The following is a 15,067-nucleotide window of genomic DNA, read 5'->3' on the forward strand; positions in this document are numbered from 1 at the left end:
TTTCAAATCTATTTCCATCTATTGTTTTATCTCTACCTTTTAGCCTTTTTCGATCCCTTCCCCCCACCCCACCCCCACTAGGGCTGTCACTTGCTCGTCCTGCTTTCCACCCTTAATGTCACCATTAGCACATTCCTTGGTTCATATCACCACCGTCAACACCTTTGTCCTTTTGTCTATGACATCTTTGGCAATATCTTCTTTGCCTCCACCTATCACTGGCCCTCTATCCAGCTCTACCTGTCCCACTCCCCTCAACCAGCTTACATTTCACCTAATTTCTATATTTCCTTAGTTCTGATGAAGAGTCATACAGACTCAAAATGTTAGCTGTATTCCTCTCCGCAGATGCTGTCAGACCTGCTGAGTTTTTCCAGCTATTTTTGTTTTTGTTTCAGATTTCCAGCATCCATAGTATTTTGCTTTTATTATAGAATTGCACAGTGCCCGGTCAGCATTGAATGGTTAAATCTCAGGTAGGACCTTTCCTCTGATCTGGATCCCAACTGAAATGTTGATTTGTGTCTTCAGACATTGATGAATCTACTGTGCAATTCTAGAGCGTTCCATTCAATTTCTTTAACTTTCAGGCTTTGCTGTCATCAGGGTTAGTGGAGAATGGAATAAAAACAGAAAATGCCAGAAATATTCAATGGTTTCGGCAGCATTTGTGAAGGGAAACAGAGTTAATGTTTCAGGTCTAATATCTCTCATCAGGGAGATGAAGGCATAGTGGTAAATGTAAATGGACTAGTAATCCAGTGGCCCAGGCTAATGCCCTGAAGACATGGGTTCAAATCCCACCAGTTGGAAATCTGGAATATGAGACTAGTCTCAGTAATGGAGGCCATGAAACTATCATTGATTGCTGTAAAAACCAATCTGGTTCACAAATGTCCTTTAGGGAAGGAAATCTGCCGTCCTTACCTGGTCTGGCCTACATGTGACTCCACACCTTGCCTTAACTGCCCTCTAAAATCACCTAGCAAACCACTCAGTTCAAGAGCAATTACAGGTGGCCAACAAATGCTGGCCTCGCCTGTGACGCCCAGAGGAAAGAAAAAAAAAATCAGAATTCTTAAGATTAACTCTGTTTCTCTCTCCATGGATACCACCCAACCTGCTGAGTATTTTCAGATTTCCAGCATCTGCAGTATTTTGCTTTTGCAATAATGGAGAAAGGGACTGATTTTGAATCAGCATAGGGCAAGAGTTAATGAGGAATGGGACTGACTCTGGATCAGCGCGGGACAAGGGTTAATGAAGTGAAATGGATTCAGAATAATTTCACTGAACTAAAACTTATTTTCTCTCATGAGGAGTTGACATGAGAACTCTGTACATTTCATTGCTTGCTGAACATCATGCATATTCTCAGCACCAATGGTTTAGACTAACAAAGCACACCGAAAGCCTCTAATCCCAATGCAGGTACACACACATGCATCTAACAAACATGCTCTAACCTATACTCACAGATGTGTGGGGTGTTTGGCGAAAACAGCAAAGTCTGATAGACATGAAGCTGCTATTTTTCTTATGATTTTTGTGCCAGGGAATGTAGACTCCACAAAGCAGCTCCTTCTCTCTTTGCTTCAGCTGTTTCTTCTTGAATTCTAAATCTGCACACTCCGACAGGCTGTTCCGATATAGCAACCAGCTGTTGCACAAAATGAGTGGCCCATAAACTGTGACAGGCCAATAAAGCTTCATACGCACCCAGAACACAACGGAGTTCCTAGACTTCCCGCTGTCACTTCATGGGTATAAACACTGTCCAATCTGGCACTGAATCATAGGAATCAGGAAAGACTGAGGTTCCATCGTTAGACTGAGTTCTGTTAGGACATCACAGCCAGCCTCTATACTCCTGAGTTGAGTGACTGGATAAGTGGCCAGGATTCCTACCCCTCATTATTATTGAGTGACAACTGCAAGAAATTGTGTGCATGCAGGTCTACTGGGGGCAGGATCGGACTCCAATATGAGGCTGCTCCACGCGTGAACAATCTGCAGATACTGTCAGGCTTACATTATGGCTCAGTGGGTAACTGCCCTCACCTCTGAGTTAGAAGGTTGCGATTGCAAACCTCACTCCAGAAATTTGGACACACAATCCAGGCCTACACTGAAGGAGTGCTGCACTATCAGTGGAGCTATCTTTGAGATGAAACCTTAACCAAGACCCTTTCTAGTTCTTTCTTACTTGTTCCTGGGATGTGTCTCGCTGGCAAGGCCAGCATTTATTGCCCATCCCGTACTGTCCTTGAGAAAGTGTTGGTGGGCTGCCTTCTTGAACTGCTGCAGTGCAAGTTGTGGAGGTACACTCAGAATGTTGACTTTTTTGTTGTGGTTTTGATACATTTGAGTGGCTTGCTGGGCCATTTCAGAGGGCAGTTAAGAGTCACAGCCACATTGTTGTAGAATAAAGGCAAAATACTGCGGATGCTGGAAATCTGAAACAAAAACAAAAATGCTGGAAAAACTCAGGTCTGACAGCATCTGTGGAGAGAGAGAGAGACAGAGGTAACGTTTTGAGTCCGTGTGACTCTTCTACACACTGTTGTGGGTCTGGAGTCACATGTAGGCCAGACTGGATAAAGACAGCAGATTTCCTCCCCTGAAGGACATCAGTGAGGCAGATGTGTTTTTAAGACAACTCAGTAGTTTCATGGCTACCATTACTGAGACTAGCTTTTTATTCCAGATTAATTAATTAATTAATTGAATTTAAATTCCCCCAGCTGCCATGGAGGGATTTGGAACTCATGTCTCCGGAGCTTGCTCTGGGCCTCTGGATTACTACTCAGTACATTATCATATTGCTATCGTTTCCTACCTGGAAAGGTCAGTTATGTTTTTAAAATTTGGATTGCTCAGTGTTAGGTCTTCAGCCCTCCTAGTTGTATATTTACTAATCAAAATTGTCACAATAATATCTCAATATTGATTGTTCAGCAACCCACCCACCAGCCTCAATGGTGCAAGTCAGAACGTGGAGATGTTCCCCATTCAGTCTCCATCAAATGTGGATTATACACTCACCTGTAGCAGCTGCTGGCATGACCACCTCACCTCAACATTCTTCTCCAATGCCTTCTTCAGGAAATCACTGAACTCAGGAGACCTACGGTGAGAAACAGCAGCCACTGAATATTATAAAAGACTTACGGAACACTTGGTCACAGCTCTCAGAAACATGCCAAATGCTGTTATGTAGGCCGATATGGATGCTAGTGTGCATAGTAAGATCTCACAAATGGCGATGAGACAAACGTTCATAAAAAGCAGGACTTGCAGGGACTAGAAATGGAAAACAAGAACAGAAAACGGAAACACTCAGCAAGTCAGTCAGTAACTAGTGTCCAACTATGACGAAGAGTTTCACGTTAATTTTGTCTGTTCTCTCCATGGATGATGGCTGACATTGTGAAAATTTCCAGCATTTGATCAGCTCATCTGTTTGAGTGATTCTGGCTTAGCAATGAACATTTAACTCCCCTGCTCTTCTTCAACAGTGCCATGAACTCTTCAACAACCACCTGAGCAGGTAAAGGGATCATCAGTTTAATCTCTGTCAGTGAAGCAATCCCTCAGTACTCCACTCAACTGTCATTCTAGATTATGTGGTAAAGTTCTAGTATAGGGATTGAATCCATGGCCTTCTGGTGCAGAGGTGATGAATCTCCTAACAGAGTCAAACTGGGACTAATCTTTAACAAGCAATGAGAGTGCAAGGTGCTACTTGATGTGTTAGAATATCACCTACATTACAAGTACCATATTCATTTACTCAATAGCCAGAACCCTAATTGTAACAGAGGTATGGTAGAAAACATCACTGCTACAGAGTAAAACTCTTACTGCACTGTCCCATCAAACATTTCCAGGCAAGGTACAGCGCAGAACTTCTGACAGCACCCTTGGCACGTCCATCCCATTTCCTTCATTTCTGTTCTCAACCCCTCCCCTCCTGCCCAGAACCACAATCTGGTTCCCGCAACCTCACTTTCCACCCCACCAACTCCTACATTCAATAGCTCATCCTCCTCCATTTCAGCCACCTCCAAACACATCTTCTTCCTCCACTACTCTTTCAGTATTCCAAAGGGACGATTCCCTCTGCGACACCCTGGCCCACTCCTCAATCACCCCCAACACCACCACTTCTTCCACTGCACTTTCCCATGTAAATGTAGGAGAGGCAGTATCTGGCCTTTTACCTCTTCCCTTTCCACCATCCAGGGCCTCACACACTTCTTTCAGGTAAATCAGTGATTAACTTGTGCTTGTTTCTGTTTTGCATAGCATACTCACTGCTCACAATGCAGTCTTCTCTACAATGGGAGACCAAATGCAGATTGGTTAACCACTTTGCAAAAAAAATCTGCAAGTGTGACCCTGAACTTCCAGTTGTTATTTTAGTTCTCTGCCCAACTCCCACTCTGACCTCTCTGTACTCAGCCTCCTACATTGTAACAATGAAGTTCAACATAAACTTGAGGAACAGCATCTCATGTTTCAATTGGGCACTTTACAGCTTTTTGGACTCAGCATTGAGTTTGACAATTTCGGATCGTGACCACTTCCATCATTTTTTGCAGACACCAGCTATTGGTAATGATTCTGCTAATTCTACCTTACACCTCTTTTAAACCCACAGCTTGGTTCAAATGCAAAACAAGAGGTTGGAACAAGGTAAGGCGCCAAAAAGATGATACCAGAGGAGTACAGGGTAAATGGAATTGAATAGGATGGATTATTCTGACACTGTGTATAAATGAAGTGGGCATTACTTGAGGATTTGGGAGGTACAAGTCCCATTTTAAGAACAGTACAGGTCTAACCCATGTATAGCATCGAACTACAAAATGGTTCTGAATGGAATATTTATAAAGATCAACAGATACTAAACATTTGCATTTATAGTAGGTGCTTGCAACTGGCTAGCAACACTAGTATACTTGCCATCGGGACGGCTGCGCCAGTGTAGGGGGATCAGCTTTAGCAATTTTCAGCAGTACTCTCATAGGGTTCAGCTCATGGTGTGGAGGCTCCATCTGAGCCAGCTCAATCAGGGTGACACCCAGTGACCAGATATCTGCCTTGTAATCGTAGGGTTTGTCCTTTGACGTCTCGCACATCACCACTTCAGGGGCCATCCTAGAGAAATACAAACATAACACGTCACTGCATGTCTGAGACAGGGCACTGTATATATAGTCCCATACACTGGGAAATAAACAGTCTCATGCACTGTGAAATGAGCACAGACTGATAAATACCCAGTATACAGCCCTATAGGAACATAGGAAATTTGGCCTGTCGAGTCTATGCCACCATTCAAACAGATCATGGTTGATCATCTACCTCTACGCCATTTTTCCCACTATTTCCATATCCCTTGATGTCATCAGTATCCATAAATCTATCGATTTCAGTCTTGAACATGCTCAATGACTAGAATTCCACAGCCCTCTGGGGTAGAGGATTCCAAAGATTCACCACCCTCTGAGTGAAGAAATTCCTCCTCATATCCGTCTTAAATGGCCTGCCCCTCATTTTGAGACTACGTCCTCTGGTTCTGGAATCACCAGCCAGAGAAGGGTCCTATCTAAACTACCCTGTCACACCCTGTAAGAATTTTGTAAGTTTCAATGAGATTACCTCTCATTCTTCAAAGCTCTAGAGAATACAGACCCAGTCTCTTCATAGAACAATCCCACCATCCCAGAAATTAGTCTGGTGAATCTCCGTTGCACTCCCTCTATAGCAAGTACATCCTTCCTTAGATAAGGAGACCAAAACTGTACACAATACTCCAGATGCAGCCACACCATGGCTCTATAAAGATGCAGCAAGACATCTTTACTCCAGTACTTAAGTCCTCTTGCAATGAAGGCCAACATACAATTTGCCTTCTTAATTACTTACTGCACCTGCATGCTAACTTTTAGTGATTCATGAACAAGAACATGCAGGTCTCTTTGGACATCAACACTTCCCAACCTCTCACCATTTAAGAAATGCACTGCTTTTCTGTTTTTTCTACGATAACTTCACACTTATTCACATTATATTCCGTCTGCCATGTTCTTGCCCATTCACTTAGCCTGTCCAAATCCCCTCAAAACCTCCTTGCATCCTCCTAACAACTCACAATCCCACCTACTTTTGTGTCACTAACAAATTTGGAAATATTACATTTGGTCCCCAAATCCACATACATTATTTATATGGATTGTGAACAGCTGTGGCCCAAACAGTGATCCTTGTGGTATCCCACTGGTCACAGCCCGCCATCCCAAGAATGATCCGTTTATTCCTATTCTGTTTTCTATCTGTTAACCAATTCTCAATCCAGAGCAGTATATTACCCCCAATCCTATGTGCCCTAATTTTTGTTTACTAACTTCTTGTGTGGGACCTTATGGAAAGCCTTCTGAAGATGCACAATAGGAAACTGGTAAATATCAAAAGGTCTTCACAAAACACAAGCACAGCAGTAAAGGCCACATCTTACCAGTAAGGTGTCCCGATAAAGGAGTCCCTCCGTTGCAATGTCCTGCTATTCTTTGCTGAGACCCCAAAATCGGCTGCAATAGACAAAGAAAGCCACGTGACTCACCCTTATAATTGGGGGCCACTGATTCTGGGCCTGCACAGGTATAACGCTTTTGACAATGAATTTATTAAACAGATTGCAAGCACTGGGCAGCGTGCCCCAGACCCTATCTCCCATCTCTATAATAGCAGAATTATCTACGTTTTTGGTAAAATATATGGCAGCCATTATTGGGCAGAAAGCCATGCTGTCTTGACTACTTAAAAAAAAACCAGGCAATCTTAAAAAGATCAAAAGGTCCTAAACCTGCCTCAGTTCTGCTCATTACTTTCCCAACATTTATAAAGGATAGAGACAGAATATTAATGTTGCACCACTGGCCAATGCTGCCAAACACGACATATTGGATATTCCTGTCATCTTTAAATGCAGCTATGTTCCACATATAATTGGTTACCTCAGTGATCCAAGTAGTATAGGAACATTGTACCAATGTTCCTAATGGGAGGATCACAATCTCTCTTTCCAAAGTTAAACAAAGTGTAAGCGGCTGCTTCTGATCAAGGCCGCCACCGAAAATATTAACCTGTCTTTTCTCTCTCAGATGTTGACTAGCTCAGGATGCGTTTGCTGCATTTCTGGCTACTAACAAATATTTTTATTTGGCCAGCTGTATATCTCAGATACTGTTACATAAAGATTTTCTCCACAGATGCTGCCTGACCTGCTGAGTGTTTTCTATATTTATTACAAGCCAGCTCTGTGTTCTTTATGTAACAGTGCCTGAAACAGCCAGGTTGCTGCAGACGAAAAGCAGAGGCTTTACCCAGTTTGACATCTCCTTCCATGGTGAGCAGGATATTCCCAGCCTTCAAGTCTCGGTGGATCACCTTGTTGTCATGCAGGTAGCTCAGAGCTTCTAGTGTATGCTTGCAAATTACTTGAATTTGAGGCTCGGTCAGAGCCCTCTCCAATTCTACAACAGAAGACAAGAAGCAACAAGATGGCAAAGATTATACTGAACATTATGAGTATGAGTTGGGCTGATTTTGATGTCATGCCAGAAGTATCATGCTTCCTATGGTCTGACAATATCCCAGGATACCGTTGAACACGGCTCAGTGTAGAGGGCTCTAGCCACTTCGAAGCCTGCGAGAAAGGAGTGCGTTCCTTCTGGTGATGAGCCTATCTCGCTGCAGTACCTGCTTTCTGCCACAGGAGACCTCCAGTGAGCCAAAGATGGACCTCTGTTAGCAGACCAAAAGCAGCTCAATTTGATCTGGGCTGAGTTCATTTTCTGGAGCCCAGGGTCTTCCCCAGCACTACACCAACCCTTCACAGAAAAATGTCCTCAGTTCATCCCATATGATGTTAAGGTCAACAAGTGCCAAGTAACACTGCAAAGACTGTATTGATGATGGAATGGACTTGGGGGGCGGGGGGCAAGTGTTTAAAAGGTATAGAGGAAGCAGTTCAAGCTCTGTCTCTCTATCCTTTCCAGGCTTCGTTCAGGTTCATTAGATTGGTAGGTGGTAGTTCAGATCTCAAAATTATGGGATGGAACTAGAAGAGGATATCTGGGGTTATATTAGAGAGATGGAAAGAAATATCAACTACTAATTTTAATTATTCACCTATTGATTAGTTCAGAGAGGGAGCCAAAGGAGAAAAGGGAATGGGACAACTGTGATAAAAGCAAAAAAACTGCGGATGCTGGAAATCCAAAACAAAAACAAAAATACCTGGAAAAACTCAGCAGGTCTGGCAGCATCTGCGGAGAGGAGCACATCACTGGCCCTCTATTCATCTCTACTTGTCCCACCATCCCCTTAAATCAGCTTATATTTCACCTCTCTTCTATTTTTACTTAGTTCTGTTGAAGGGTCATTCGGACTCGAAACGTTAACTGTGTTCCTCTCCGCAGATGCTGCCAGACCTGCTGAGTTTTTCCAGGTATTTTTGTTTTTGAATGGGACAAGTGTTATGTGTTGGGGGGGTAAATTGTATCCCAGGATCAAAGAGCAACAGTGAGACATTTTAAAGAGATGAGTGAGGTGAAGTGGGTGGCAAGGTGAAGTGGAGGGGTTGGGTGGTGTGCTGAGGTAGGGGGGTTGGGTATTAAGGTGAAGGTGAGGGGTGGATGGTGAGGTGAAGGGGAGGGTGGTTAAGCTCGGGATCTTACAAACCAATTAAAATTGAAAGGTCTGTAAGAATTAAAGAATAACAAAAAAAACTATATATCAGAACTAAGAGAAAAGGTTAAGAGCAGGATAACGAAAACTAAGAGGGAATACGAAGAAAAAGGTAAAAAAAACAAATAAAAAAAAAACAAGTAATAAAATATTTTATTCTCTACCGCAGTGGGTTGTGGATGCTCCATCATTGAATATGTTTAAGGCTGGGAGAGACAGATTTTTGGTCTTTCAGTGAATCAAGGGATATTGAGAGCAGACGGAGAATTGGAGTTGAAGACCATGATCGTATTGAATGGCAAAGCAGGCTCGACAGGACACATGGTCTTCTCCTGCTTCTGCTTGTTATGTTCTTATGAAGTTTATCAATAAAAAGAAAATCGTTAAAAATGAGGTAAAATTCCTAAGAGAAGATTGTTAATCTGTAAATGATGATCAAACAATACGTTTGCGTCAAATTTTTATTGGAGAGGGATATTGGAAAGAGGATTCCTGATGTGGATGATAGTAACAGGAGCAATGTAATGATAAATAATGAATTAGTTAGGAATATAGGAGCAGAAGTAGGCCATTCAGCCTCTTGAGCGTGCTCCTCCATTTAGCGTAATTTAATGATGAATAATGGGTTAGTTCAGCTAAAGGAAGATAAAGCACCTGGGTCTCTCTGGATATATCATAGGGTCCTGAATGAGATAAGGGACGAAAGCGCAGAATTCAAGAAATGGTATTGCAAAGCATTATTGGGTTTTATTTCAGATTTCCAAAGTATTTTGCTTTTACATTATTGGGTGTGTTGAGAGCTGGGGAAATGGTGAGTATCAACTGTTGTAACCAGGTCCAAAATTTGAGACAGAGCTCCTCTGGGTAAGTACAGGGCAGTTAATGAATGTGGTAGAGAAACTTTGGTCTTTAATTATGGTTAAAATTACCATGTATATAAAGTGCAAATAGAAGCAGCCAGCATAAAATGCAAAAGGGGCAATCATATTTGACAAACTTCACAGACATATTAATTGGGAAAATGCAGTAGGTATAAGTGTGACATAGACTTTAGGAAAGCCTTTGAGAAGATACCATGAGAAGATTAAGGGTTTGCAACGATAATGTAGGTAGTAAACTGAACTAAACATTGGTTAGAAGGGAGAAAACAGAGAGTGGGAGTGGAAGATAGTTGTGGTTGGATTTGAACAGTTATCTCCCATGAGGATCTTGCTGTGTATATCAACGATGTGGAGATGGGTTTAGAGGGAGTGGCGTAGAAATTTGCACATGATACTGAAATACAAGATTTTCTTAGAAGATCAAAGGAAGTTACAAAGTTATATTGGTAAGATGGAGGAATTGACTAAAAAGTGGCGGATGGCCTTCAAAGTCAGGAATTGTTTTATTTTTATTTACTAAGTTCACAGGCTGGCTGGGCCAGTATTTATTGCCCCATCCCTAGTTGCCCTTGAGAAGGTGGTGGTAAGCTACCTTCTTGAACCTCTGCAGTCCATGTGATGTAGGTACACCCACAGTGCTGTTAGGAAGGGAGAGTCAGGATTTTGACCCAGTGACAGTGAAGGGACGGTGATATATTTCCAAGTCAGGATGGTGAGTGACTTGGACGGGAACTTCCAGGTGGTGGTGTTCCCATCTATCTGCTTCCCTTATCCTTCTAGATGGTAGTGGTTGTGGGTTTGGAAGGTGCTGTCTAGGAAGCCATTGTGAATTCCTGTAGTGCATTTTGTAGATGGTACACACTGCTGCTCCTGTGCATCAGTGGTGGAGGGAGTGAATGTTTGTGGATGTGGTGCAAATCAAGTGGGTTGCTTTGTCCTGGGTTGGGAGTTTTGGGAGCTTCACTCATCCAGGCAGAGTGGGGAGTACTCCATCACATTCCTGACTTGTGCCTTATAGACGGTGGACAGGCTTTGGGGAGTCAGGAGGTGAGTTCTCTGTCACAGGATTCCTAGCCTCTGACCTGCTCTTGTAGCCACAGTAGTTATATGGCTAGTCCAGTTCAGTTTCTGGTCAATGGTAACCCCCAGGATTTTGATAGTGGGGTTTCAGTGATGGTAATGCCATTGAATGTCATGGGGTGATGGCTAGATTCTCTCTTGTTGGAGATGGTCATTGCATGGCACCGTGTGGTGCAAATGTTACTTGCCACTTGTCAGCCCAAACCTGGATATTGTCCAGGTCTTGCTGCATTTGGACATGGACTGCTTCAGTGTCTGAGGAGTCGTGAACGGTGCTGAACATTGTGCAATCATCAGCGAACATCCCCACATCTGACCTTATGATGGAAGGAAGTCATTGATGAAGCAGCTGAAGATGGGTGGGCCGAGGAAACTACCCTGAGGAACTCCTGCAGTGATCTCCTGGAGATGAGATGACTGACCTCCAACAACCATCTTCCTTTGTGCTAGGTATGACTCCAATCAGTGGAGAGGTTTCCCCTGATTCCCATTGACTCCAGTTTTGCTCGGGTTCCTTGATGCCACTCAGTCAAATGTGGCCTTGATGTCAAGGGCAGTCTCTCTCACCTCGGGAGTTCAGCTCTTTTGTCCACGTTTGAACCAAGGCTGTAATGAGGTCAGGAACTGAATGGCCCTGGCAGAGCCCAAACTGGGCACCAGTGAGCAGGTTATTGCTAAGTAAGTGCACTGTTGACAACCCTTCCATTACTTTACTGATGATCGAGAGTAGACTGATAGGGCGGTAACTGGCCAGGTTGGATTTGTCCTGCCTTTTGTGTACAGGACATACCTGGGCAATTTTCCACAAAGCCAGGTAGATGCCAATGTGTTGTAGCTGTACTGGAACAGCTTGGCTAGGGGCATGGCAAGTTCTGGAGCACAAGTCTTCAGTATTATTGCTGGAATATCGTCAAGCCCCATAGCCTTTGCACTATCCAGTGCTTTTAGCTGTTACTTGATATCACGTGGAGTGAATCGAATTGGCTGAAGACTGACATCTGTGATGCTGGGGACCTCTGGAGGAGGCCGAGATGGATCATCCACTCGGCACTCTTGGCTGAAGATTGTAGCAAATGCTTCAGTCTTAGCTTTTGGACTGATGTGCTGGGCTCCCCCATCATTGTGGTTGGGGATATTTGTGGAGCCTCCTCCTCCAGTGAGTTGTTTTATTGTTCACCACCATTCATGACTGGATGTGGCAGGACTAGAGAGCTTAGATTTGATCTGTTGGTTATGGGATCGCTTAGCTCTGTCTATCACTTGATGTTTATGCTGTTTGGCATGCGAGTAGTCCTGTGTTATAGCTTCACCAGGTTGACACCTCATTTTTAGGTATGCCTGGTGCTGCTCCTCCTGCACTCTTCATTGAACCAGGGTTGATCCCCTGGCTTGGTGGTAATGGTAGAGTGTGGGAACATGCCGGGCCATGAGCTTACAGATTGTGTTCAAATACAATTCTGCTACTGCTGATGGCCCACAGTGCCTCATGGATGTCCAGTCTTGAGTTGCTAGATCTGTTCAAAATCTATCCCATTTGGCATGGTGGTAGTGCCGCACAACACGATGGAGGGTATCCTCAATGCGAAGGTGGGACTTCGTCTCCACTCCTACTGATATTGTCATGGACAGACGCATCTGCAGCAGGCAGGTTGGTGAGGATGAGGTCAAGTATATTTTTCCCTCTTGTTGGTTCCCTCACCACCTGCCGCAGACCCAGTCTAGCAGCTATGACCTTTACGAATCAGCCAGATCAGTCAGTAGTGATGCTACTGAGCCACTCTTGGTGATGTTCATCGAAGTCCCCCGCCCAGAGTACATTCTGTGCCCTTACCATCCTCAGTGCTTCCTCCAAGTTATGTTCAACATGGAGGAGCACTGATTCATCAGCTGAGGGAGGGCGGTACATGGTAATCAGCAGGAGGTTTACTTGCCCATGTTTGACCTGATGCCATGAGACTTCATGGGGTCCAGAGTCAATGTTAAGGACTCCCAGAGCAACTCCCTCCCAAGTGTATACCACTGTGCCGCTACCTCTGCTGGGTCCGTCCTGTCAGTGGGACAGGACATACCCAGGGATGGTGATCGTGGTGTCTGGATGATATGAATCTGTATCTGGAAGACATGATTCCGTGAGGATGGCTATATCAGGCTGTTGCTTGACTAGTCTGTGAGACAGCTCTCCCAATCTTGGCACTAGCCCCCAGATGTTAGTAAGGAGGACTTTGCAGGGTTGACAGGGCGGAGTTTGTCATTGTCGTTTCCAATGCCTAGGTCGATGATGGGTGGTCTGTCCGGTTTCTTTCCTTTTTGGAGACTTTGTAGCGGTTTGATACAACCTAGTGGCTTGCTAGGCCATTTTAGAGGGCATTTTAAGCATCAACCACAATCCTGTGGGTTTGGAGTCACATGTAGGCCAGACCAGGTATGGACGGCAGATTTCCTTCCCTAAAGAACATTAGTGAACCAGATGGGCTTTTACAACAATTGACAATGGTTATTTCAAGATTTTTAATGGATTCAAATTCCAACATCTGTCCTGGCAGGATTCGAACCAGGGTCCCCAGAGCATTACTCTGGGCCTCTGGATTACTAGTCCAGTGACAATACCACTACGAACATCGCGGAGGAACATTTGGTTAAATAACATCAGGAATTTCAATGGAAGTGATTACAATGCGAATGGAAGTAGGTCAGTGCTGGGTAAGAGCAGAGGGATTTGGGGAACAGGTTCACAGGACATTAAAGGCAGCCCCTCAGGACGATAAGGCCATGAAACAAGCTAAAGAAATTCTAGATTTATAATGGAGGTACAGAATATAAAACACAAGGGGTTCAGATGAGCCGATCTAAAATCTCAGTAAGATCTCTGTTAGAGGACTGTGTGCTGTATTGTGTCCACATCATAGGAAGGATGTTGGGCCGCTAGGGACGGAACAGGACAGATTCATTAGGGTGATGCCTGGTACGAAGAGAGACTTGGAAAAAAAAACTGTTTTTCATTATAAGAAAGCAGATTACAGGGCAATATGATGAAGTGTTTGAAATGATGAAAGGATGTGACAGGTTGGATTGAAGCAGACTGCTTCCAGTATTTGAGACTCTGTAACAAGAGGCCATTGATACACGAATAAAAGTAAGAGATTTGGGCCAAAAGGCAGGAGAAACTTCTTCACAGAGAGAGCTGTGAAGCTGTGGAATTTAATCCTAGGATCAATGGTTGTGGCAGAAACTATGTGAACATTGAAGATCAGATTGACTAGGTGATGAAATAAATTAAGATAAGGTGTTATGGGAACAGGGAATGTGAGCAGAACTATTTACTCATATGGAGGGTAAATGCTAACATGGACTGGTTGGGCTGAATGGCCTGTTTCCATGCTGTAACGTCTAAGCATCTATTCCTTTGTACTTCTTGTCACTTTCAGCACACAGACATGTAAAGATAGATACTGTACAATCAATGTTGGAGTAATGCACAATTTACAATTCAACAGAACTTACCCAGCATGACTGCATCCACAGCTCCTCCAGCACAGAACTCAATCAGGATCTGTGGGAGCAGAAGGTTAATGGTTAGAGACAGGGCAGCAGGGGCCTTAAAACAATGGTGCAGCTAACAGCCAGTCAACTATGACATTGGAATAAACGATTTAGCCCCTCGGGCCTGCTATAATTCACTAAGACCATGGCTCATCTGCTTCAACTCCATCTACTCACCTTCAATTTGTATATTGCGAGATCCTTACAGTAATGCAGGACAAAGGTTTTAAATGACAATCAAGTTGAGGGAAAAATTCCTCTGGCAATCATGTACAACATGTCAGAGTCCCTCTACTTAATATGGCTGGTGAAAGTGAAATGCATTCTAATGAACTAGGGTGCCAGCCAGAGATCTTTCTGAGCACAAAGTGGTTATACACAATGGCCAGAGGAATTCTTCCCGTTGTTCTTAGTCTCATTTCCCACCCAATTGTTTTTGCAACGTTCTGTGCCGTCATTTAAAATGGAGAGTTCAACCCTTTGCTTGAACGGGGCAGGGGTTGTGGACTGAGTGAGGAAAGGGAATGAGCTGCAGAAGGGGAACTGTTGGTAGAGTGAGCTTCTTTAGGAGATAATCAGCTGCTAATGATGCCACTATCTGAAGATAGAGTGGTGGTGTAGGGCGAAGAGTGACGTGATGAATTGACATCTTAGATACACCTCGAGTAAACCACAAAAGCTCCACATCAGGAAGGAAAAAGTCATTAATTTACAGGGATTTCATAAATTATACTGGGAAGCTCCATAAAGGATAGCATATGAAACAACAGAACCTTTATAGACCGATCCTCTGTAACTCTGGTCCAATA

The 15,067-nt window shown here is 43.8% G+C and overlaps 1 protein-coding gene across 3 annotated transcripts in view; it reads right to left on the bottom strand.

Annotated features, from left to right (window-relative positions):
* Positions 1–15,067, bottom strand: part of LOC144694493 (STE20-like serine/threonine-protein kinase) — a 160,926-nt gene that overhangs the window by 61,655 nt on the left and 84,204 nt on the right. For all 3 annotated transcript variants that reach the window (XM_078564981.1, XM_078564980.1, XM_078564979.1), the window contains exons 3-7: positions 14,220–14,268; positions 7,392–7,541; positions 6,524–6,596; positions 4,969–5,163; positions 3,046–3,127 (exon numbers count right to left, since the gene is read on the bottom strand). In XM_078564981.1, coding sequence (XP_078421107.1) covers positions 3,046–3,127; positions 4,969–5,163; positions 6,524–6,596; positions 7,392–7,541; positions 14,220–14,268 — 549 coding nt within the window. The remainder of the gene's footprint in view (positions 1–3,045; positions 3,128–4,968; positions 5,164–6,523; positions 6,597–7,391; positions 7,542–14,219; positions 14,269–15,067) is intronic.

This window comes from Cetorhinus maximus, chromosome 20 (assembly GCF_964194155.1).
Source record: "Cetorhinus maximus chromosome 20, sCetMax3.hap1.1, whole genome shotgun sequence".
In the NCBI taxonomy this organism is placed as follows: Eukaryota; Metazoa; Chordata; class Chondrichthyes; order Lamniformes; family Cetorhinidae; genus Cetorhinus; species Cetorhinus maximus.